We start from the raw sequence: 25,709 nt of genomic DNA, 5'->3' as shown, positions 1-25,709 counted from the left end.
TTGATAGAAGGGAGGACGACCTCTGTATAAGGTGGAACAGTGGTTTCTTAATACATTGTATGTCTTATCATTAGTTGTTCCATCCCAAGAAACCAGGGCTTCAAGCAGGCTCTGGGTTTGGTTAAGTAAGATGTGGCCCGACACTTGGCACATGCTGTCTCTCTGTGGGGTTTAATGCAGCTCCTCCTTTCAGGTCTTCTTTGTGATTCATCTGCATGCTGGACCTGTTATCAGCACTCAGCCCCCCATTGTGGACCCTGACCCCCTGCTCAGCTGTGATCTCATGGATGGGCGTGATGCTTTCCTCACTCTGGCCAGAGACAAGCACTGGGAGTTCTCTTCCTTACGCCGCTCCAAATGGTCCACTCTGTGCATGCTGGTGGAGCTGCACACACAAGGCCAGGACCGCTTTGTCTATACTTGCAATGAGTGTAAACACCACGTAGAGACACGCTGGCACTGTACTGTGTGTGAGGTAAGCCCCACCACCTCCCTTCTGACCTTTCCCCATAGGTAGATGTAGAATTCCAGCATCAGGAATGGATGTAGATGTTGTCATCTCTACGCAACACTGTGCTTTCTCTCCCATCATGGGGAGCCAGCCACCCTTGTTGTCCTCTTATTTTGTGCCCTTGTCCGCAAAGCTACAGGCCATGTGCTGAGGCAGCCTGACTCTGAAAAGACTTTGGAACACTTTGATTCTACAGGAATTCCTGTGTATTTATCTCTTCCTAGCCTTGCTAAGTGCTTAGGGATACCTTTTGTCCTGATGGCAGGTTGACACCTTTGATTAGGTCTAATGGCAGGATCTTCATGTATACCACTGGTAGGCTCACTGTCTCCTGTGCTGTGTGTAGTTTGTCTTCAGCATGTAGAGCTTGTTCTGGTCAGGGCAAAAGCTGTCTAACTCTTCCTTCTTCGCTTACCTTTCAATTCTTGTTTTTCCCAAGCTTTCTCCAGGCTTCTCTATCCTCTTTCTACTTCACTATTTTACGATTTTATGTGTTTTCTTTGAGCACAATTTTTACACCCAGCCTTAGGACTTCATCCTCAGATTTGTTTGGGTAGATTTGTTTGGATATGTGTATGTGAACTATTTGTGTGTATGCATACAGAGGCCAGAGGAGAATTGCTCTGTAGCTCTTTACCTCATTTCCCTAGAAAAGATATGTCACTGAACCTTGGTCTAGGCTGGGGACCAGCAATTCCCAGCAGTCCACTTACTTCCTCCCTGTCCGGTGCTGCAGTTATAAGCAGTGGATTTTTGTGTGAATGCTGAGGATCCAAACTCAGGTCCTCATATTTGACCATCACCTTATTTTACCCAGTGAGCGCTCTCCCAACCCCATCCTTCACATTTAATGCTTCCTTTTTAGTTCCTAAGTTCAAGTATCTCTCAGCCACTTGGGCTTCTGTTTGGGGGGAGGATCATTTGATGCCTTTCTCCCCGGGATAGTGTCTGACATCCTCTGGTAGCACTAGGAGGAAATGACCACGGTGTTCTTATTTCTCACTATTAAGTCTCAAGGTAAGGTCTTGATGCTTTTCTCAAAGCACATGAAATAAAGAAGGAAGTGGGTGGGGGAAGGAGACCACTATAACTGCTCAAGCCTTGGGCCTATACTCTGACCCATGCCCAAGAGTGTCTGCTCGCTCATACTGGGCCTATGCTGATGTTGGTCTGTCCCTTTTGCTTCTCTACAGGATTACGACCTTTGTATCAATTGCTACAACACAAAGAGCCATACCCATAAGATGGTAAAGTGGGGGCTGGGTCTTGATGATGAGGGCAGCAGTCAAGGTGAGCCACAGTCCAAGAGCCCCCAGGAGTCCCGGCGCCTCAGCATCCAACGCTGCATCCAGTCCCTGGTCCATGCCTGCCAGTGTCGCAATGCCAACTGCTCTCTGCCATCTTGCCAGAAGATGAAACGAGTTGTGCAGCACACCAAGGGATGTAAGCGCAAGACTAACGGAGGATGCCCAGTGTGCAAGCAGCTCATTGCTCTTTGCTGCTACCACGCCAAACACTGCCAAGAAAATAAATGCCCTGTGCCCTTCTGCCTCAACATCAAACACAAGCTCCGCCAGCAGCAGATCCAGCATCGCCTGCAGCAGGCCCAGCTCATGCGCCGGCGAATGGCCACCATGAACACCCGCAATGTGCCTCAGCAGAGTTTGCCTTCTCCTACCTCAGCACCACCCGGGACCCCCACACAGCAGCCCAGCACACCCCAGACACCACAGCCCCCTGCCCAGCCTCAACCTTCACCTGTAAACATGTCATCAGCTGGCTTCCCTAATGTAGCCCGGACTCAGCCCCCCACAATAGTGTCTGCTGGGAAGCCTACCAACCAGGTACCAGCTCCCCCGCCCCCCGCCCAGCCCCCACCTGCGGCAGTGGAAGCAGCACGGCAAATTGAACGGGAAGCCCAGCAACAGCAGCACCTGTACCGAGCAAACATCAACAATGGCATGCCCCCAGGGCGTGCAGGTATAGGAACCCCAGGGAACCAGATGGCCCCTGTGGGTCTGAATGTGCCCCGTCCCAACCAAGTCAGTGGGCCTGTCATGCCTAGCATGCCACCTGGGCAGTGGCAACAGGCACCCATCCCCCAGCAGCAGCCAATGCCAGGCATGCCCAGGCCTGTAATGTCCATGCAGGCCCAGGCAGCTGTGGCTGGGCCACGGATGCCCAATGTCCAGCCACCAAGGAGCATCTCGCCAAGTGCCCTGCAAGACCTGCTCCGGACCCTGAAGTCACCCAGCTCCCCTCAGCAGCAGCAGCAGGTGTTGAACATCCTCAAGTCAAACCCACAGCTAATGGCAGCTTTCATCAAACAGCGCACAGCCAAGTATGTGGCCAATCAGCCTGGCATGCAGCCCCAGCCTGGACTTCAGTCCCAGCCTGGTATGCAGCCCCAGCCCGGCATGCACCAGCAACCCAGCCTGCAGAACCTGAGTGCAATGCAGGCTGGTGTGCCACGGCCTGGTGTGCCTCCACAGCAACAGGCGATGGGAGGCCTGAACCCCCAGGGACAAGCTCTGAACATCATGAACCCGGGACACAACCCCAACATGGCAAACATGAATCCACAGTACCGAGAAATGGTGAGGAGACAGCTGCTACAGCACCAGCAGCAGCAGCAACAACAGCAGCAGCAACAACAACAACAGCAAAGCAGTGCCAGCATGGCCGGAGCCATGGCAGGACACAGCCAGTTCCAGCAGCCGCAAGGACCTGGAGGCTACGCCCCAGCTATGCAGCAGCAACGTATGCAACAGCACCTCCCCATCCAGGGCAGCTCCATGGGGCAGATGGCTGCTCCAATGGGACAACTTGGCCAAATGGGGCAGCCTGGGCTAGGGGCAGATAGCACCCCCAACATTCAACAGGCCCTACAGCAGCGGATTCTGCAACAGCAGCAGATGAAGCAGCAGATTGGGTCCCCAGGCCAGCCGAACCCCATGAGCCCCCAGCAGCATATGCTCTCAGGACAGCCACAGGCCTCGCATCTCCCCGGCCAACAGATCGCCACATCCCTTAGTAACCAGGTGCGGTCTCCAGCCCCTGTCCAGTCTCCGCGGCCCCAATCCCAGCCTCCACATTCCAGCCCGTCACCACGGATACAGCCCCAGCCTTCACCACACCATGTTTCACCCCAGACTGGTTCTCCCCACCCCGGACTCGCAGTCACCATGGCCAGCTCCATGGATCAGGGACACCTGGGGAACCCTGAACAGAGTGCAATGCTCCCCCAGCTGAATACCCCCAACAGGAGTGCGCTATCCAGTGAACTGTCCCTGGTTGGTGATACCACGGGAGACACACTAGAAAAGTTTGTGGAGGGTTTGTAGCATTATGAGAGCATTGGGTGTTTGTTTTTTGTTTTGGGGATTTTATTTTATTATTTTCATTTTTTGTTTTTTTTCCCCCTTCCCCTTTCATGTTCTTGGACTTTTTGTACTGAAAATCCAGGCATCTGGGCTCTTTTTATTAAGCCTAGATGGGACTGTGACTCCCAAGCATGGAAGGGTGGATTGATGTTTAAAGAAACAATACAAAGAATATATTTTTTGTTAAAAACCAGTTGATTTAAATATCTGGTCAGTCTCTCTCTTTCTCTCTTGGCTTTTTTTCTCTTTTTTTTTTTTCTGTTTTGTTTCGGGGGTGGGGGGTTGTTTGGATTCTTTTTGTCGTCATTGCTGGTGACTCATGCCTTTTTTTAATGGGAAAAACAAGTTCATTATATTCATATTTCTTATTTGTATTTTCAAGACTTAAACATTTATGTTTAAAAGTGAAAAGAAAAAATAATACTCAGAAACTGGTTCCAGAAATAATGCATCTTATAATGTGTCCCGATAACGAGCTGATGTTGCGGGAAGATTTTTTTCTATAGTGAACTCTGTGGGCATCTCCAAGTATTACCCCTGGACGATAGGAATTGACTCCGGCGTGCACACATGTACACACCCACACACATTTATCTATACATGCTGGCTTAAGCCAACCTCTTGTCTTGCAGATGTAGAAATTGTTGCTTTGTTTCTCTGATAAAACTGGTTTTAGACAAAAATAGGGATGATCACTCTCTTAGACCATGCTAATGTTAATAGAGAAGAAGCATTCTTTTCTTTCTTCTATGTGAAACTTGAAATGAGGAAAAGCAATTCTAGTGTAAATCATGCAAGCGCTATAATTACTATAAATAAGAAAATTCAAGAAGATTCAATCACTGTATAGAATGGTAACGTACCAACTCATTTCTTATATCATATTGTTAAATAAACTGTGTGCAACAGACAAAAAGGGTGGTCCTTCTTGAATTCATGTACATGGTATTAACACTTAGTGTTCGGGGGTTTTTTGTTATGAAAATGCTGTTTTCAACATTGTATTTGGACTATGCATGTGTTTTTTTCCCCATTGTATATAAAGTATCGCTTAAAATTGATATAAATTACTGAAGTTTTTAACATGTATTCTGTTCTTTAAGATCCCTGTAAGAATGTTTAAGGTTTTTATTTATTTATATATATTTTTGGAGTCTGTTCTTTGTAAGACATGGTTCTGATTGTTCGCTCAGAGTGGAGAGGTCGGGGCTGCAGTCATAGTTGCAGCTGGGAAGTGTCCCAGGCTGTAGCCACTAGGTGGGAGGGGGGCTCCCTGTGCAGAGAGTCAGGAGGCAGCTCAGCATTGCCTTGCATATTCAGTACTCACAGGTGAATGTCACCCATGCCATGAGGGACAATCACCACTGGGTCAGAAACAGCACTTTGCCTCTAGCCTACTCTTCCTGTCCTCCTCCTTGTTGGCCAGCTGCCCTTGTGGGAGGGCTCCTGCCCCCCCTTCTCAGACAGCCCCCTCTTTCTCTACCCAGATCCCACAATCAATGCAAAGGGTGCTCCAGGGACTTGAGGTGGTTCCTGACCTCCCCTCCCCAAATGTTAAACAGGGAGGTTACCTCCATCAGCCTGCCTCATGTGGCTCATTAGGGCTTTGCAGGTCTGGTGCCACCCTGGGGGCTGCTACTTCATGGCCTTACTGGCTTGTGAAGTCCAGTAACAGGTGTCCTTTCTGAGCAGGGGTTGGTAGCTCCTTGAATACTGTAAATGTCACATCTAAGAGGAGGACCACTGACAGGGGAACTAAACCCCTGGCCTCCTGCTCCCAGGGACCTTTAAAAAAAAAAAACCTGTCTTCCAACAAAAGAGTGGTCTAGATGGGGGTGGGGTAGCTAAATTTAGAAATCATGACCCAAATATCCTTCCTTTTGGCCTTTTAAGTTCACAAAAGTATTTTCAAAATTCATGATACTTGGAAATCTAAATTTGAGGAAGCCTTTCAAGATTAGAGTTTTGAATGTAGAATTTTGAATCTTGAATTTTAATACTGTGGATAAGACCAGGTAAGGAATAGACCATCATCTAACATCCCCAACTAAGCCCTGTCCCAAGTCCTCCAGAGGTGATGCTCCGTCCTTGCTCAGCTTGATGGGTCCTTGCACATTCTCGGCTCTCTTCAGAATTCCCTTGCTGCCAATTGGGAAGTCCCAAGCCATGTGTTCAAACAAGAAGAGGAACTGGAGCCCCAGAAGAGCTGCTCTCCACCCACCTCAGAAGGTGGCACTTGGCAAGGAGTCTGCATCCTGTGCCGTTGTCCAGCTGGATGTCAGAGGATGTGCCTGAGGATGTGGGCTATGGATAATATCCCTAAGTTTGTCCTAAGGAAATTTCTGTAAGAGCTGGAGTGCCCAGACACTGTGTCTCATGCTGTATACTTAAGAGGAGAAGAAAAAAGTCCTATATTTGTGATCAAAAAGAGGGAACTTGAAATGTGCTGGTGTTTATAATAAAAGCTGGTAAAACTGCTTGGATTCAAAGGTGGTTCCGATTGGCTAATGATCCCCTTAGCATTAACTCAACTGCTAGTCACTAAACTACTGGAGATGCCAGGTGTCAGCCCTGCATGCATTTGAGGCTCTTCAAACTAGCATTTAAGGACTGAATGCAGATGACGTGCTCTTCTGCACTGTTGGGGTAAAGACATGTAAATTGCCTTTTGATTTCTATTAAATGGGACTAGCGGGGCATGGTAGCTCATGCATTTAATCCCAGAAAAGCTAGAGCTAGAGGAATCAGGAAGGTCTCCAACCCAGAGACCACATAGGGAATTAAAGGACAGCTCCCTGGCTACATAGAGACCTGTCTCAAAAAAGGAAAGGTCACATTTGAATCAACATTTAATCTAGTGCTGCATGACAAAATAAGCTGGTGTTAATAACAGAAGGAAACATTTCTCATCAAGATGATTGTGTGTTTGGTGGCCATTGTGATGCCAGAAAATACAGGATAGTGTTCTGGGAGGCAGTCCTGTGTCCAGACGCTAACAAACTTGGGGAATATAGGAATAAGTCTGGCCATCTAGGACTGACAATACACAGGAGCCTGATAGGTAGTGGGTGCTTTACATGCGTTGGTTATTCATTCTAGGTGCAGGGTGGGGAGCAGTGATAACATACTGAGGGAATGGTCCAGAACCCAAACTAAAAGCAAACCCCAGTGAGTTTGGGTGAATGGGTTTGCCGCTGTTGTAAATTGTCTAAAACACTGCTGTCGCCATGTTCACACCAGTTTGTAGAGGATTTATTAGAAAACAATTCACTTTTCGCTAATCAAATTCAGAGGGAATCTGGCGAGCTTAGCCACAGAATTGAGTTCCTGTCATGTCTTCTGGGTATTCTCCCGCCTGCTGATACTGCCCAGGACTCCTCAGATGTTGGCACAGATAAGGGCCACTAAGACAAGACAACTTTCCATGTCCCTTCCTGGAGTGAGCGTTCAAAGAAATTCTAAATGTCCCAAGCTGTAAAGTGGGCCTAGACAGCAAGGGATAAATGTCAGGTGGTGTTTGAAGTAGACCCCTGTTTGTCAACCCCTCTATCTTGGACTGGAGTGTACAGAAGGCCCTGGGAATTTTGTGGGAAGTCGTTTGCTGTTCCTGGCCCTTGGTAGATACTACGTAGGTCAAAAATTTTTCTCACAGGAGAGCTTACGGTTGGTTTACAATGGCAGAGCCTACATCCCATCCTTAACTACAAAGCCCAGGTTCCTCTTCCTTTGTCAAATGCCACTTCACCTTTCTAAACTTCTTCCCCAAGCCAGATCTGGTGTTCCATAGATGCCTCTGTCAGCTGTGACAGAAGAGGTGATTCCAGAATAGAAAGTTAAAGGGATAAAACAGAATGAGACGTGGGGCCTCTCAAGACTCCGGGGAAGCTATTCTATGTGGTGACATAAATGGGACATAAGCAGGGTAGGGTAGGTGATGCAGGGCCTGTGAGCAGAGGCAGAAGCTAGAAACTGTAAGGATCCAGGAAAGGGTGTGGTAGGACTCTAACAACGAAGGTTGGGGTTGGTTATGGAGGATGTGGGCCATGCAGCAGAACTGAGGGGAAGGGAATAATCATGAGGTACACAGTGAAATCATGTCTTATTGCTCCTTTCTACCTTCCATTTTGAAACAGTCTTTCCCTTGAACCTGGGGCTAACAGGTTTAGGTAGATTGGTTGGCCAGCAAATTGCGAGGATTTTCGGTTCCCTAGCACTGAGATTACAGGCACACATTGCTCTGTCATTTTCTTGGGGCTATCAGGGCATTAAGCACTTACAGACCGAGTCAATCCTCCAGTCTCCTGGATCTGTACATTCTTTTTCTATTTTCCATCTATAAAATCAAGCATGGGTGAGCTATCCTTGACATATTCAACCTGGAACTTTCCTAAACATGGCCCTATGCCGACCTTTAAAGTCTGGCAGGAGCGGTTACCCCACCTCGAGACGAGTTTCTCTGTGTAACAATCCTAGCTGTCCTGGAACTTGCTTTGTTGGCCAGACTGGCCTCGAACTCAGAGATCCCCGTCTCTGCCTCCCAAGGGCTGGGATTAAAGGCATGTGCCACCACCTCCTGACTTTACAAATCTTAACTAGTTTTGTGTGGTGTGTATATTCCAGCCGTTGGGACTAGTGTCTAGTAGCAAGCTAAGCAACCGCGTTAACGTTTTTTAACTTTTGATTTTTTTGTAAAATTTGATCATAGCAAAATATATTTAGAAAGTGAGAACCTGTTACAAAGGAGCCGTTTGAGCCTTGTTTTGAGATTACGACAAGCAATCTGTTTACGAAGTGGCGGAGAGTTTGTATCCAGACCACGTTTATGGCCTGGATCCCCAAACAAACTACCAGTAGGGAGAAAGTCACAATAAACGGGTAAGTCCAGTTCTGGAGGTGTTGGTTACTGATTTCACGTTTTGGGAACGGTGAAACCTAAAATCTCTTCGTCACTAGCTTTTTTGCATTGCTGTAGGAGATTCTTCCAGTGGCCCAAACGCATAGAAGCACATGGGTGGGTAGGTCCGCTGGATCCACACTCCAGTCTCGAGAATGGGGTGCTCCCGCCCAGCGCAGCTGCGACTCCGGGGACAAAACCCCCACAAATTCCAAGGTCAAAAAGTTCGGTCCTCCGGCCCCTGCGCTGGGGTTTTGCTCCGTTCACGTTCCCGCACAGGCAGAGCCTTGGGCAGCCCGAGCTCGTCGCTCGCATTGACGTCACTGCGCCGCCCCCGCGGAAGGCCTCCCTCGCCACTCGTGGCTGTTCGCGGCGCTGGGACGGAGGCATGGCGCGCGAGCTGCGGGCTGCGCTGCTGTGGGGCCGCGGGCTGCAGACTACACTGCGGGCTCCGGCGCTGGCGGGCGTCCGGCGAGGTGAGCGCGGCGCGAGAGCCCAGAGGCGGCGTTCGAGGCCTCACAGCGCCGGGGCTGCCGCGCTGGGACAGGGAAGTGCGGTCACTTCTAGGGTCGCTTCTAGGCGGGCTCCCCCAGCCTGGGCTGGTCAGTCCTTGGCGTTCCTGATTGGATTCCGCAATCAGGACCCAAATTCACGCGGTCGTTGCACACGCTTAATTCTCGCAGAGCTCAAGCCCTGGGGTAGAAACTGAACAAAAACAGTGGTCACCCCGGACTTCAGTTCAGTGAACTCCCAGTGGTTGGTCCCTGCATTCCTAGGACCTGCAATTAGAAGATACAAGGAATGGGGTGAGGGGAAGACCTTAATCTGTGCTTTCCCACCCCCACTCGAGTAACGGTGACGGTGTTAGCGTTACACACACACACACACACACACACACACACACACACACACACATATATGGTATATGTGTTTACAACTATTTAAATAAAAGGGTCCAAGCCCAATATGAATTGTGCTGAAGAATCTCCAAGCTTTCCAACATTCCGTCCACAACTTCTCACGTTAACATATACCGGCTTTCCTTCGGCTACTGAGTTCTGTAGCACTTATCAAAAACTGTTACAATGTGGTAAAGATTGAAGGAGTGTTTAATCTTTAGGCACATGTATCGGTTTTAGAATCGATGTTTCAGAGTGCCTTTTTTGTTACATGATTTTGCCAAATTGTGTCTAAATTTATTTGTTTGTTTGTTTAATTTTGAGGCAGGGTTTCACTGTGTTGTTCTAGCTGGCCTGGAACTTGCTACACAGGCCAGGCTGGCCACAAACTTAGATGTGTCTGCCTCTGCCTCCCAGAGTGGTGGGATTAAAGGCGTGTGCCAATGTTGCCTAGTGCTCAGAATACTTTTTGTCATTGTATGTATCCTCATTTCAAAACTGTCTATTCCATAGTATCTTCTCCAACATTTGAGTATGTCTTAGAAAAAAAACCAACAAAACAAAACAGTGCCCCAAGGGCCAGTGTGTAACTCAGTCATATAAAGTCTGTGCTTGGTTTGCAAAGGCCCTGAATTGGTCCCCAGCACCATCAAGAATATTAAAAAGAACCCACTATAGAAGACACCTTGTTTAAGGCTGGATTGGTATCTTCTCTAAGATTTCTTCTTTGTATCCTTGCATAATGTTCTGCAAACACCTTCTCAGCCTTGGCTAGTCGGCCCAGTCTGTTCACAAAGGCTGACTCCAGGGTCTCATGGAAGCTAATCTGCAAAATTTCCTGCTGCTTTTCACCGACTGGGATTTCCCTGGGTCTGTTTTATGGGGAGAAAACATTTACTTAGTATACATTTTCTATTGGCGATTTTGCTACTTCATTAAAGCTCGGATTTCGGTCTGCTTTGATGTTGTATCAGCCCTCCAGGACCCCCTGCTGTTAACTGATTGATTGTTTCTGAATTCTGTCTTCAGTGGTTGTTCTAAGTTCACAGTTGTCATCTATAATAAACTTGTCATGGTAGGATGCAACTCAGCCAGACAGGAAGTGGCACTCCGTGAAAACTAACTCTCACCTGTGTCATCGCGATTTTCTGATTGAGATTTGTAACTCCAGAAAACATCAACATATCTCACAACTTACAACACTGTTCACCTCTGAGGTGCCGTTATGAATCAGAACAGTGAGAGATCTGGAGGAAAGCTGGGCAGCCTTTCTGAAGTTGAAGCCCACAGCTCATGTGTAGCTTACTTGTGTGGCTTCTGTGGTCAGGTGACTTTTTTTTCCTCTTGAAAGCTAGTCTGAAAAACCTCTACAGGGCGCCCTATGCCCCTGGACCAAAACCTGCTTCTGATGGAACATAGTGACTACTGGGTTTATATTCTCAGGCTGAAGAAAAATCTGCTTTTATCGTAGATGCTTTGGCTTATAAGAATTTGTTACTAGGAAATGAAAACTTGTCCCTGTTGTGATTTGGTGAGAAATTATATATTAACAAATTAATAAAAAGAATGTCCAAACCAGCACACAACATTAATTTTAAATGAGTACCATAGAAAATTCATAGTGGAAAAGATTACTGTGAACAGTAGGCAGAGGAAGCCAATATTGTGCAAATGGTGTTGTTTAGTGTCTTGTTCAGATATTATATTTATTTTTCAAGTCACAGAAAGTTTAGCTAACCTGGAATCAGATCTGCCCTCCCTCCCGTTTTTTTGGAAAAGACTTCTTAATAGATATATTTTACAAAGTACACAGGAAAATCGTGCAGTGCTGTTTGGATTATAATTCTGGACCACAGGTTTGCAGTCCTTCACAGCTGGCCCTATGACGGCAGAACATTTCATCTCATCTGTACTGTGTACTGTGTCCTCTGCTTTTATCTTCAGAATAAAGACATGGCCTCTCTTCTACCATACACTTATTGCTGTCAAATTACCACTGCTGGATGAACCTTTTTTCTTAGTTCTGGTTTGTCTTAACTGTGGGCATCAGCATGTCCTCCACACTAGGAGTAGGAAGTCTGTTCAGCTGTCTGTTGGTTCCCTTCACAGGGGTGATAAACAAATTTCTGACTCTGTTAAAAAAGGTTGGTCTGTCATTGTCATGGTGGGGAGCATGGTATAAGCATCCACAGGGCTGGAGCAACAGCTGAGATCAGTTCATGTCTTTTTTTTTTTTTCATGTCTTATCTACAAGGTATAGACAGAAAGAGCTTGATTGTTTCCCTAATGTAGCCCAGGCTGGCCTCAAACTTGGAGTCCTCCTGCCTTAGCTCTCTAAATGCTTGTATTGCTGCCATGTACTGCTTAAGTGTGTGTGCAGAGGACAGCTTTTGAGAGAGCAGTTTTCTCCCACTTTTATGTGCGCTGCAGGGATCTAACTCGGGTCTCCTGGCTTCTGTGGTAAACACTACACATTAAACCATCTTGCTAGTCCCCTCAAATCTTTAAGAAAGGATCTCACGTAGCTCAGGCTGTTCCTTGAACTCTTGATCCTGTATTCCTGATTTTGGTTGTATCTCCTCTGTCTTCTGTTCTCTCTGAGCTCCCTTCAGTCAGTCAGTCTGTCTGTCTGTCTAGAATTCCAGCCAGTGGTCTTCTAGGCTGTCTATCAGATTAGGGATTATCTAACGTTTTCTTATGATTAGATAAAGATGCAATTTTGGCAAAAAGATACCAGAGGAAGGATGGTGTGATACACTATGATGTTGGCAAATCTCTTATGTGGGAGTTACTTAACTAAAGGAATCTAGCCTTCCCTGCCCCCAGCAAAATTACTGACTTTCTCTTTGAAATCAGTAAATGGTTTTTCAGGATGCATGAATATTGTATAGTTGTTTTTTGACATCTGTCAGTAATTTCTGTCTGCCACAGATATATTTGTTTTCTGTTGTCCCATGGCAGTTTTCATATATATATATTTGTCCCTTCTCCCTGTACATTAAAGAATGGATTAGTATTTGCTAGACTGAAGTCTGTAGTAGTCAGTGTTACTGTTTTTGCTCAGATCATCCCAAGGCTCTATCACTGAAAGAACCTTCAGGTTGCTGAGTCTGGCACCACAGAGTTCCAGGCTCACCTGTGTGCCATCACACAGAGCACTTTTTCCTTTTATTTGGGCATGACAGAGTAATTCCAGTTTGCCCAAGACTGATACGTTCCTAAGAAAGGGGCTTTCAGGAGTGACTGCTAGACAGTTAAGAAGGCCCTCCTACCCTAGTAGCGATTGTTGCTCCGAGGGTGGATCTGTCTATCAGCCAGTAAATGGGGTTAGGGATTGCACTCACACAGGCGCACACACTGGTCTACAAACAAGGGGTCTATCTCATGGTCGTATGGTGTCTGCACTCCAGAGCAGCGCTGCAGGTCCTAGCCCTTCCCCCAGACTCATTCACAGAGTGTTAGTGTGCTTGATGTCAGTCTGTACCCAGGACAGTTTCAGACTTGGCCCTGGACTGGTGACTAGATTTACCAAGCTGAACATGTGTGTGCAATCCTTGTAGAGGTTAGCTTTGTGAGCTGCAGTAAAAATGGCATTTCTGTGAGGGCTTTACACACTATGGTCATCTTCAAAACTTTTTTTTTTTTTTTTTTTTTTTTTTTTTTTTTTTTGCTTTTTCGAGACAGGGTTTCTCTGTGGTTTTGGAGCCTGTCCTGGAACTAGCTCTGTAGACCAGGCTGGTCTCGAACTCACAGAGATCCGCCTGCCTCTGCCTCCCGAGTGCTAGGATTAAAGGCGTGCGCCACCACCGCCCGACCTAATTCTTTTTTTTTTTAAATATTTATTTAATATGTCTACAATATTCTGTCTGTGTGTGTGTCTGCAGGCCAGAAGAGGGCACCAGACCTCATTCCAGATGGTTGTGAGCAACCATGTGGTTGCCGGGAATTGAACTCAGGACCTTCGGAAGAGTAGGCAATGCTCTTAACCACTGAGCCATCTCTCCAGCCCCCCCCCCACTCAAATAATTCTTTTTTTTTTTTTTTTTTTTTTTTTTTTTTTTTTTTTTGCTTTTTCGAGACAGGGTTTCTCTGTGGTTTTGGAGCCTGTCCTGGAACTAGCTCTGTAGACCAGGCTGGTCTCGAACTCACAGAGATCCGCCTGCCTCTGCCTCCCGAGTGCTGGGATTAAAGGCATGTGCCACCACCGCCCGGCCAAAAAACCATTTTTAAAATCATGCTGGAAAACTAATTACTTGTAAACTCATATCACGTTTACCAAGTCTACTCACAGGGGACTGCGGCTTCTAACCATTGTTGGAGAGAGGTGCACTGTTTCTTTATCCTGAGTGACAGGTGATGTACCTTCCATGTCTTTGACAATGTTTTTCAATACTGTTGTCTTCCTGTTTGTAGCCTATAGCAGTGAGGTTCTTACAGGTTCTACATCTCTGTAGAGGTTCTTTTTTTTTTTCATTCATTTATTTATTTATTTATTTATTTATTTAAGATTTCTGTCTCTTCCCCGCCACCGCCTCCCATTTCCCTCCCTTTTCCCCAATTAAGCCCCCCCCCTCAGCCCGAAAAGCAATCAGGGTTCCCTGTCCTGTCTGTAGAGGTTCTTCAAGGTAGGATCCAGCAAACCCCATTCTTCGTGAGTGTCTTAGTTAGGATTTCTCTTCTCTGTGAAGAGACACCATGACCATAGCAACTCTTATAAAGAAAAACATTTAATTGGGTCTGGCTTACAGTTCAGAGGTTTAGTCCATTGTCGTCATGGTGGGAAGCATGGTGGCACCTAGGCAGGCATGGTGCTGGAGAGCTAGCTGATAGTTCTACATCTGAATCATCAGGCAGTGAGGGGAAAATGAGACACACTAGACCTGGCTTGAGCTTCTAAGACCTCAAAGCCCACCCCCAGTGGGCTTTCTCCAACAAGGCTGCATCTCCCAATAGTGCTGTCTTTTGAGCCTATGGGATTATTTCATTGAACCTACCACACTGAGTGAAGTTCTCATGCACAGCTTCACTGTTCACATCTTCCAGGGATGTGTGAGCTCCCTGGCTGCTGGGCTTCACTATGTCTATTGGCCTAGTAGCTTGTTTACGTTACTATGGATACCAAAAAAAACGTGTCTTTAGAGATGGTTCAGCAGTTAAGGGTGTTTACTGCTCTTGCAAAGGACTTGAGTTCACTTCCAAGCACACCTACCTGTGGCAGCTCCAGAGGGCCTCTGGGAACATACACTCATGTGTACATAACTCATACACAGATTTTGGGAGCACTAGGGAAACTCAGAATGTTAAACATGCAGGGTTGTCTTTTCAAAGGAAAAGATGTATAGCCTGCTTTTCCACACAGAAGACTGGGATTGAGGTCAGTAGCCTCAATCTGCACTCTCTGCACAGCCAGGTCATACCAAGATCCCACCAGCAGGACCGGAGGTAGCTGATAGTTTAGGTGACCTTTCTGTTATCTGTATGGCAAGGGGGTCCCCCATACTGCCACAACCAGGACTTGTTGTGGTGAATATACCCGAATGACCACTATACTGTCTATACTGTATGACAGACCACAGCAGATCCTCCCCAGGGCCCTAAGGTCACCCATGCAGCCTGTCTCGAGAACACATCTCCATGGGAAAAGTGACATGTGCTTGAGAAGGGTTTTGATGTGATTATGCCTCACTGTGCACAGGGGATTGTTACAGCAGGAGACCCTCCCCAACTACTGTACTTAACTGTGCCTGCAATAGACTGCCACAGTCAGACTCTAGAAGTTTGAGCCAACACCGGCTACTGAGTCATGTTGAACCGGATTTCCTTCTTGCCCCTCATGGATCTTTACTCTGCCCACTATGGTGCTTCAGAGACCCCATACACAGACACTCATAGTCATTATTTAAAACAGTAAAAAAAAAGATAGTTACATTTAGATTTGCATGTTTGGGCATTTGTGTGCTGTGGCACATGTGTTGAGGTCAGAGCACAGCTTCCAGGAGTTGGTTCTCTCCTTCCATCATGTGGGCTCTAGGGATTGAATTCAGGTCACCAGCCTTGGTTGCAGGCATCTTTACCTGCTGAGCCACCTCACTGGCCCAGATATATTTGTTTTTAAAAACTATTCATTTCTGGATGTTCTTTATTCTTACTTGTATTAGAATTAAGGGTGAGCAGTAGCTGGCAGGAGGGTCTCAAGTCCTTTCAGTCCACACTGTCTTGAGGACTTACTATACTTGGTGGATGCCTACTGCCTTGGCCCTTGGCTGCTGAGAGATAGAGACCAGGTCCATGCCTCCGGCTGAAGCACAGCGTCTGCTAGGTTTTTGTGGCTGTGAAGGCTTAGGGTGATCCCACCAAGTGGAGACACCTAATATCTAGTTCTATGCTAGAGGTTTCAGGACCCACCAGGCTTGCCAGGAAGTTACAAAAGCAATTCTAAGTCCCTTCCTGGCTAAACATAGACCAACCTTTTGGTAAATTCCATTTGACAGCATGTGAGGGAAGGCCACTGTGACTACCTGCTCCGTAGTTACAACTGTGCCTCCATTCTCATAAGGATGGGATGGCCTTAGACTTTGGTCTCCACTACAGGCACAGTGTGAGTGAGCTGGGGCATCCACCTTACAATAAAATTCCTATCCATTTTTCACAACTGTCTTTTCAGGAAAGCCAGTTCTGCACCTTCAGAGGACCACAGTCCAGTTTACGGGCTCCGCACAAAGCCTGACTTCAAGGATCTCTGCAGGACAGTTATACAGCACACATGCAGCCGAGGACAAGAAGGAGGAGGTCCTGCACTCCATCATCAGCAGCACTGAGGCTGTGCAGGGTAAGCCTAGAGACTTGGCTCTTCTGGGACCAGTTCACCATCTCAACTCCTGCAGCTCCTGTCACCTGATGTGGTTGGCCCCCTCTGGTGGACACCCGGAGAAGCTGCCAACGGGCACTGAATGACACATCTGGTAGTAATCACTGATGTAGGGCAGGAAGGCGCTTTTCAGGCTTGAGGGCTCCACCTCTGGCTTTTGATGGAAACACAGACAGAACTGTTGATGTTGACAAGTGAGGCTTTCTTATAATTTTGCTTTTTGAATAATTTATTGGAGCACATTCTTTTGGAGAATATACTGTAGAACCTGGTAGTTGAGGCTAACTTGAAATTCCCCACCACACACTCTGGGAACCGGCCTCCCCTCTTACTGGACCCTTCCTTAGTTCCCACATGACCCTCTCTGTGGCCACAGAGTTGCTCCGTGTTCTTTATTCTAAGAGAGCGTTACATGTCCACTTCTCTTAGTCATTGCTTGGAACCTTAAACATCCTTTCAAAAGCTACATAGTAGCGTGTTCTTCCACAAAAATGAAAATGCAATTTTCTTGATTGTATCTATGATTCATCACCAGGTTCTGTCTCTAAACATGAGTTCCAGGCAGAGACAAAGAAACTTTTGGACATTGTGGCCCGTTCCTTGTACTCGGAAAAAGAGGTAAGATGTGTGCCTTCTCCAAGCTAGAGCTGCTGCTGTGCTTGTAGCGCGAATGATAAAACCCAGAGACAGAACCTGGAGTTTAGCCTGAAGGGCAGAAAAACAAACAGCCAGCCACTGGCTCTTACCTCTACCTCAGACCAAAACGGCGATCCTGCCTCCAGAAATCTCAGAATGAGACTGAGAGCTGCCTCCTCCTGTTTTATATTCTTCTCTAGTGCTGGGATTAAAGGTGTGGACCACTACCATCTGGTTTCTATGGCAGCTAGTGTGGTTGCTGGGATTAAAGGTGTGTGTCACCACTGTCTGGTCTGTAAGGCTGACCAGTGTGGCTGTTTTACTCTCTGATCTTCAGGCACACTTTGCTTATTAAAATACAGTTGAAATATCACTACGCATACTTGCTGTCGGAAGACCCAGGAGTGAGCTGTGACAGGCTCATCTGGATCTCTAGTGAGAGGAGTTCTTTCAGTGTTGTTTCCTAGTTTATTCAGATGATTCTTCGGACAAAATTAACTTTGGGAGTTAATTAAAGCTTGCTGATAATTTTTAAGTCTCCCAGATACTGGGCATGGGCGCCCACTTTGGTCTGTTTTTGCTTTGACCATCCTCTTCCACTGCACGTGGCCCACACCTGTGTGGCACAGATCAGATAGCTGCTGCAGAAAGAACTTCAGTTCCTTTTTCCAAGACAGGGCCTCACATATATAGCTGAGGGTGACCTTGCACTTAATGTTTTTCTTACATTTATTTATTTGTTTTGTGCATGCTTGATAGTACTCGTGGTCAGTGGATCCCTTTCTTCTGTCGTGTGGGTCCTGGGATCACACTCAGGTCATCAGGCTTGGCACAAAGTGCCTTTACCTATGTAGCTATCTTGCTGGCCTGACCTGGAATTTTTGTCTGTTTGTTTGGTTGGTTTTTGAGACAGGGTTTCTCAGTGTAGCCTTAGCTGTCCTGGAATTCACTATGTAGACCATACTGGCCTCGAACTCAGAGATCCAACTACCTCTGCCTCCTGAGTGCTGGGATTAAAGGTGTGCGCCACCACTGCCCAGCCTGGAACTACACACACACACACACACACACACACACACACACACACACACACACACACACTCAGTCTAAGGCTTTCACTTGGGTTTTTTGTACTTTAAGCCTGACTAGGAATGTCCATCAGGGCCTCAAATACTCAGGGCCACTGACTTTTAAACAACAGAGGGGGCGAGAGAGGTTAGGTAGGAGCTCAACAGGCCCTGGCAGCTCAGGCTCTTCCTGATAGTTTTTACTTCTCTGGGTGCAGTAGGCCAGCAGTTCAATTCAGCCTAGGTGCCTTTCTCTTTGGCTTCCTTTTTTTCCTGGCCATTTTCCTTTACCCCTGTCAGGAAGCTGTGTAAGCTCTCAGAGAGCTTAATATGTTCGGTATGCACAGTCATTCTCTTGGCAAGCTTGCCTTGAACATGTTTACAACAATGCTAGCAGCGTGCTAGGTGACACCGTAGGTGTTTATGCGACATTCCTGTCTGAAAAGTGCTCGTTCCCCTGATGTTTAGAGTGGCACCCTTCGTGTAGATGTGCATGTGTATGGCCAAAAGAACAGTCCGTGGAGAACATGTATCTGGTGCTTCTCCTCTTTCTCTTTGTGTTTGTCACTTGGAAACATTCCTGGAAGATGGCAGGTCATCCACATCCAGCTCTTAAGTGCTAGCATTACAGACATGTATCCCTTTAAAAATCTTTAAATTTTTAAAGATTCTTTTTGAGGGGATTAACATTTATTTTGGGGTGCTAAAAATCATGCCCGATGTCTTAGTTCTGGGGGGAAGTAAGACAAGGATTGTGAGTTTGAAGTCAGCCTGAGCTATGCAGAGAGACTTTGTCTCAAAACCAAAATCCATATAGGAGTGACAATGTCACTTCTGTCTTGGAAAGGTCAAAAAAAGTGCTACCCTCAGGGGTGGTTGTGCACTGTAATTCTAGCACTGGGAGCCTGGGACATAGGAATCAAAGGAAGGAAAAGCTGAAAAGGAGACACTGTTGCTTGCTCAGTGGTACTGATGTTAGCCAAGGTTCTGAAGTAGATGAGCACCCGTTGGACAGAACTGAAGGATCTTCAGGGGGTGCTTGTGTTGATCGCACATTAACCAGCTCCTTGTCTCCTATCTGCTCTCCTGAGCTCTGTGTGTAGTCAAGGCCTCTCACCTCCTTTTCTATGGAAGGTCGAGGCTCTAATGTCTGATCCCCACTAGATGAAGTGAAGCAATAGTTTTTGTTTTCACGGAGGCAGGGATTGAAGCCAGGCTCTTGTGTGCGTTAAGCTAGTGTTCTATCTGTATTCCTAGCCTCCCCTCCATTGGGGGAGGGGTGCAATGTCTCACTAAATTACCCAGGCTTCCTTGCGCTCATCTATTGTATTCATAGTCCTCTACTTCAGCCTCCCAAGTAGCTGAGACTATAAGCCTCTGCCACTGAGCCTGGCTTATCAGTGTCTCTTTCCTCATAGAGTAAGAGAGACAGATATTTGGAGAATGCTTCCCATCCCATGCAAGTCAATTAAGAAAGGGCCCATTACAAGCTTCTTAAAGTCTGGGTTCTCATGTAGCTTCAGGTGTCGTTGAACACCCTGAAAGGAAAGGTTTGCCCCAGAGCATGGACTGAGGACACACCGTCCACAGTGGGAGACTGCGCGCGGGCCTCGACTGCAGCAATTGCAAACTCACCAGGCAGATCTCAGGCAGTGCCACTCATCTTGCTGCCTCTTGCTCCCGTTCCCTAGGTGTTTATACGAGAGCTCATCTCCAATGCCAGCGATGCCTTGGAAAAACTGCGGCACAAACTAGTGTCTGAAGGTCAGGTGTTGCCAGAAATGGAGATTCACCTTCAGACTGATGCTGAGAAGGGCACCATCACCATTCAGGTACTTCTGTCTTGACATCACCTAGCTCCTCCTCAAGAAGCAACAAGGCTGACCAGACTCAGGAAGGCCTGCATCCCAGATCAGCTGAATTCAAGTGCTGTGCTGAGCACTCTCCTGCTCTGAGGACTCTTGCTCTCGCTCACTCACCCCTGGGAGGAAGCTTAGAGGCACTGGCAGAAGAGAAGGAAATTTACTGTTACCCAAAAGGCTGTGGTTTGCCTCTTTATTACTTCAGTGGTCTCTTTTGAAGAATGAGAGTGATGGAGGTTTTATTTTCACTGTTTGTGGTGCTGGGAGTTAACCTGGAGCCTGCTATACACTAAGTTCTCTGTCATTCTTTCTGCCTACCCTCAAGTCTGACTTTATCATTTTTTCTCTCTTTTTAAAGGTATATTTATTTTTATTTATGTGCGTGTGTGTGTGTGCGTGCGCGCTCTTGCACGCACGTGTGCACCAACATGCATTCAGATGATGAGGAGACGAGAAGTTTTTTTTTTTTCTTAGCTCTTCCATTAACATCTGTGATACTTGCAAGTGAACTTACATTATGATGTGATGAGGACTGAAGTTTGTCCTGTGTCCATGGTTATCAGTTCTGCACTGTCTTAAGAATTCTACCCCATTGCATTATCCTGGGACCATGGTCGGAAACGCAGTGGCCTTCACAGACTCCGGGCCTGTCAGCATCCCAGAACACTCTGGTTTTGCTAGGATAACTTTATAACAAGTCTCAAAATGAAACAATCTATTTTTTCCAACTAGTTCTTTTTAAAGATATCCCAGGTTTTCTGTATTTGTATAAATTTTAGAGTCAGTTTGTCATGTTGTATAGGACTTGAGATTTTCATTGGACTGTGGCGGGTCAGTCTGGGAAGAAAGCAACAGCAAGTGAAAAGCACGAAGTCTTTCTCCTTTATATCAGCCTACCATGAAATTTTTCTTTAAAGAATCTGTCGAAAGTTCCAGTGTGTCTGGGTGAGATTGCATACCCCTATAATAGTATATATATAATATAGCCCTGGGGAGACTAGGGAGAGCCACAAACCCAAGGCCAACCTGGGCTACATAGTGAGACCCTGTCTCAGAATAAAGCAAAGCCAAACAAAAGCAGTTTTTAAAATCCTGGCATACTAAGGTAAATGTTGCAATGTAAATTGTATTTAATGACCAACTAGAAATCAAGTTTTATATAATTTTGTTAGCATAGTTATATATAAATTATTTTAAAATCATTTTTTAGTTGTTATTTTTTATGTTCCACAATAAAAGATTCAAATTATATCTTAGACTATTTCTTGGAGAGAATTAGCTAGCAGGTATTTTTTTCTTGTTGTTGTTGTTTTGTTGTTGTTGTTTTTTGCCTCTTTTGTTGGGTCCTAGCCCATGCAACAGGCATGAATTTGCAGAATGACAGCAGTGAGGCTCTATCCAGCAGTATTGTGCTGCACATTGCTGGCACAGCCTCTTGTTACAGCTTGATTGGCAAACGTGGTTTTGTTGGCTTATTTGTTGATTTTCACTTACTTGGTTTTTGAGAATTTTGTATGAGAACCGTATTTACACTGTTTCTAGCCCCTCTCCTCCATCCAGCCGCTTGTGCCCCATGTCGAAGTTCTTGTCTTGCTCCTGTCTTTGTTGACTTCATTGCCTGAGCCTTCAGGGGCTCCCTTCACACTACCCTGGAAAGACATCCCAGGGGAAGCAGTTTCTGCAGCTGGCTGTGCTTTTCTCAGTTGAGGAAGCACCGGTGTCTAGAGAACTCTTCAGTCGTGTGGTGGGCAGCAGTGAGGATGATGTTTTGAGGAAAACAAAAGTTGTTTTGTGGTGGAAAAGTGAGGAGCTCAAGCAGGGCATGGTAGGACTTTGAAGGAAGAGAGCCTGTGATGGCCAAGACCTTGGCTTTCACAGATGCAGTGGCCTGAGTATCTCTGCTCAAAATGCAATCTTCTGATAATTTATGAACAGTAGAGAGCGCCATCACGGTCTAGACACTGCGTAGCCCATGACCCTGGCACTAGCACATTCTGTGTCCTAGCTAGCTTTATGTCAACTTGACACAGGCTAAAGTCATCTGGAAGAGGGGAACCTCAATTGAGAGAATACCTCCATAAGATCCAGCAGTAGGACATTTTCTTAACCGAGGGGCAAGACCCAACCCACTTTGGGTAGGGCTACTCCAGGCAGGTTGTCCTGGAGTCTGTTTAAAAAAAAAAAGGAGGCAGAGCCAACCATGATAGCAGCTCCTCCATGGACCCTGCATCACGTCCTGCCCTCACAGCTTTTGATGATGAACTGTGCTATGGAACTGGGAGTGAAGTAAACCCGTTTCTCTCCAAGTTCCTTTTGGTCATGGTGTTCATCACAGCAGCAGTAACCCAAGACACTGTGCTAGTAGGCCTCTCCGGCCTCTTTTTGGAGTGCGAGCTTGGTTTATGTCTATGTGGTCCCAGAGATGGAACCCGACCTTGAGCTTGCCAGACAAGCATTCTGTAGCTTCTGTAGCTGGTTGGGGCTCACCATGTAGCCCAGGCTGGCCTCAGACACACATCAATCCTTCTGCCTCATCCTTGCAAGTTCATCATTACACAGGCCTTTTACTTTTATTAGTATTGTTTTTATGGGCACTGATCTGGTGTGTAAGAGAGTTCTTGTGACCTACTCACCTCCAAATGCCCACATACTAACATTATCCCTTGGGGAACAGAGTTTAGCGGAGGCCTGCTGCAGGAGAGAAAGACCTGTGGCCCACGTGAGAGTTGCAGCTATCCAGGAATGCACGGGCCAGGAGCTGCAGGATTTCCTTCCTACTTAGAGGATTAAACTGCCCCCAGAGGAGTCACTGGAGGATGGACTCCTGCCTGGCCTGGGTGTGGCCAGGGTGTTCCTCCATGACTTGCTGACCTACTTCCTTCTTCCCAGCATTGGTTTTGTTTATTTTGTGGAACTGAGGATGAAACCCAGGCCCTCCAAAAATGACTAAAGTACTGCTGCACCCTGGGCCTGGGGTGTTTCCTGTGACAAGACCTCTAACCCTGTGATACTGTGAACTGACAGGACTGGACTTTTTGTTTTGTTTTGTTTTGTTGTTGTTTTTAGAGACAGGGTTTCTTTGTGTAGCATGAGATCCTATCCTGGCACTGACTCTGTAGACCAGACTGGTCTCAAACTCACAGAAATCCTCCTGCCTCTACCTCCCAAATGCTTGGATTAAAGATGTGCTCCACCAACACCCAGCTAGTACTGGACTTTGTGATGAGCTTGTAGTATGCGTCATCAGCCCTGCCTAGCCAGTGTCACAGAGACTATCAGTATTCCTGGTTCTGTACGTGTGCTTTGGCCTAGCTACACAGGGACTTTGTGTAACGGTATCTCTCTCTTCAGGACACTGGCATTGGGATGACACAGGAGGAGCTGGTGTCCAACCTGGGCACAATCGCCAGATCGGGATCAAAGGTAGGTATAGCCTAGAGCATTGTCCCTCCACCCAGGGCAGGCACTGTGGGACCATAGAGAAGTTGAGTTAGTGGTGTCATGTAGAGCGGAGGCTGAAGTCACACTCCTCAGAGCTGCAGCACACTGAGTGGACACTCTGAAGCCTGCCTGTCCAAGTCCAGGAGGAGCTGTTCCATTTCCTGACTTGTCTTCGAGTTAGCCCTCAGCCACCCCCTGAGCTACAAGGCCTGACCCAGACAGTCAGCAGAGGTAGCCATTTCTCCCAAGCAGCATTGCTTTTAAGAATAACCTTGGGCCACCCTGCCTGCACATGCTGTGGTTCTAAGGACATTTTATTCCCAGTGTGATGGAAGCTGTGCTGGGAAGGCAAGATGTCTCTGTCCTTGGGTGCTCAGCAGAGGCCAAAGGGCTGCATGGCCCTCTGCATCCTGCGTGGTTTTCTGTATGTTTCTGCTGCATAAATGACACCGTTAATAAGAAACTAAGTCTCACGACAATTTCTGCTTTAATACTTTTCTGTGCTGTGACTTCTACCCATGAAGGTGCTTGTGCGTTTTTGTATAAGGTAGTTCGCACTGTCTCAGAGACAAGCCGTGAGCTGCCATGCTGGTTTTGGATGAATTAAAACAAAATGAGATGTAGAGTTGACTCATTGATCGCACTAGCCAAATGTGCTGGGAGCTGCCGTGTTGCATGGATGCGGAGAACAGATCTTTGCAGATGTCCTAGGCAGCCAGCTTAAGCCAGAGCAGTGGACAGTGACAATGTGAGAATAGCCAGTTAAGTCCTGGAGTGTAGCGCAGAAGCGTGTGTTCATCCTCTATGTCTATGGGACCTCAAAGTGAAAGTATTTTTAAAATGTAGTGTCTGTCCCGAACACACTAATTCTTTAAACAATACACTCTGGCTATTTATACTGGGTGCTGTAAGCAGTGATAGTCTTCAGTATGGGACAGAGAGTGTAGGTTATATAGAAACCCCTGTAGAGAAGATGCTTAGCATCCATGGATCTTATCCCTACCCTGGTCCTGGAACTGTATCTCAGGGCACTAAGGGACAGTGGAACCAGGTTTGTACTACTTCTCACAAGGTATAGACCCAGGAGACATGACACACAAGACAACTGTAGCAGCTCCTCGACCTGCTGACCCACAAGGTCAAGTTTCCTCTTTCCTCGTCTGATATGACCTGAAGTTGTTGGCAACAAGCAGTAAATAGGGTTCAATACTGTCCCTGTCTGGGCCGGCTGGTGGCTTTGGGCAGCTTGTTCCAGCTTTTGTTGACCTGGTCTTTTATGAGAATGTAGGGAGGTAGAGAAGGGTCAGTGTGCTTGCTAACTACACTTTTGGCATATGCTAGAGGACCGTACTGGGCACAGTACAGACGGGATCAGCCTCTCTGAGCAGTCTTTGCCACCACAGGCCTTCCTTGAAGCACTACAGAACCAGGCAGAGACCAGCAGCAAGATCATTGGCCAGTTTGGAGTGGGTTTCTATTCAGCCTTCATGGTGGCTGACAAAGTTGAGGTCTATTCCCGCTCTGCGGCCCCAGACAGCCCAGGTTACCAGTGGCTTTCAGATGGGTAAGTAAGAAGGGGCCCACCTCACATAGGCAATGTCCCTTTCCCTCATGGCACTCAGTCTAATGTCATCTGGCATGCAAACTAGAGATTCCCTGGGTGTTTGCAGAGCTGACTCGGTGCTGAGACAGGATCTTTGTATTTATTTAGCACAAGTTATCCTGGAGTGCCTTATGTAGCTAAGGTTGTCCTTGAACCCACCACAGTCCTCTTGCCTTAGCTCCTGAGTGTTAGATCACAGATGTGCACCACTGCATCCAGCAAGAGTTAGAAGTCCTTAAGATGCAATTGTACAGTTTGTGGGCTGTTTCCATGAAGCCTGACTTTTCTGCTTTGGGAAGCCGAGTGGCCTTGGGCATGGGTTACCGGGCTCAGTGGTGCTGTCCTGTTTGGGTTAGGCTGAAGGAACAGGCCTTCCTCTGGTGCCCTTGCCTGCAGCTATCCAGCTAGCCTTCCCTGGCCTTGGTGCTGTGGGAACCCCTTTTCCTACTGACCTTTATGCTTTCTAATCTTTCTTTTTCTTTTCTTTCCTTTCTTTTCCCTTCCTTCCTTCCTTCCTTCCTTCCTTCCTTCCTTCCTTCCTTCCT

The 25,709-nt window shown here is 46.9% G+C and overlaps 2 protein-coding genes across 3 annotated transcripts in view; both read left to right on the top strand.

Annotated features, from left to right (window-relative positions):
* Crebbp (CREB binding protein) overlaps positions 1 to 6,371 on the top strand; it is a 146,635-nt gene extending 140,264 nt beyond the window's left edge. Inside the window, exons 30-31 of one of the 2 annotated variants that reach the window (XM_005349241.2) lie at positions 194 to 475; positions 1,705 to 6,371. In XM_005349241.2, the coding sequence (XP_005349298.1) occupies positions 194 to 475; positions 1,705 to 3,855 (2,433 nt within the window). In that variant the 3' untranslated portion in view covers positions 3,856 to 6,371. The remainder of the gene's footprint in view (positions 1 to 193; positions 476 to 1,704) is intronic. The other variant, XM_005349242.3, reaches the window with a different exon arrangement.
* Positions 6,372 to 9,176: 2,805 nt separating this feature from the next.
* Trap1 (TNF receptor associated protein 1) overlaps positions 9,177 to 25,709 on the top strand; it is a 34,595-nt gene continuing 18,062 nt past the window's right edge. The window contains exons 1-6 of the mRNA XM_005349239.3: positions 9,177 to 9,264; positions 16,352 to 16,516; positions 17,091 to 17,173; positions 19,950 to 20,090; positions 23,472 to 23,543; positions 24,965 to 25,125. Coding sequence (XP_005349296.1) covers positions 9,177 to 9,264; positions 16,352 to 16,516; positions 17,091 to 17,173; positions 19,950 to 20,090; positions 23,472 to 23,543; positions 24,965 to 25,125 — 710 coding nt within the window. The remainder of the gene's footprint in view (positions 9,265 to 16,351; positions 16,517 to 17,090; positions 17,174 to 19,949; positions 20,091 to 23,471; positions 23,544 to 24,964; positions 25,126 to 25,709) is intronic.

This window comes from Microtus ochrogaster, chromosome 7, assembly GCF_000317375.1.
Source record: "Microtus ochrogaster isolate Prairie Vole_2 chromosome 7, MicOch1.0, whole genome shotgun sequence".
NCBI lineage: Eukaryota > Metazoa > Chordata > Mammalia > Rodentia > Cricetidae > Microtus > Microtus ochrogaster.
This window is presented reverse-complemented; position numbering and strand designations above follow the sequence as displayed.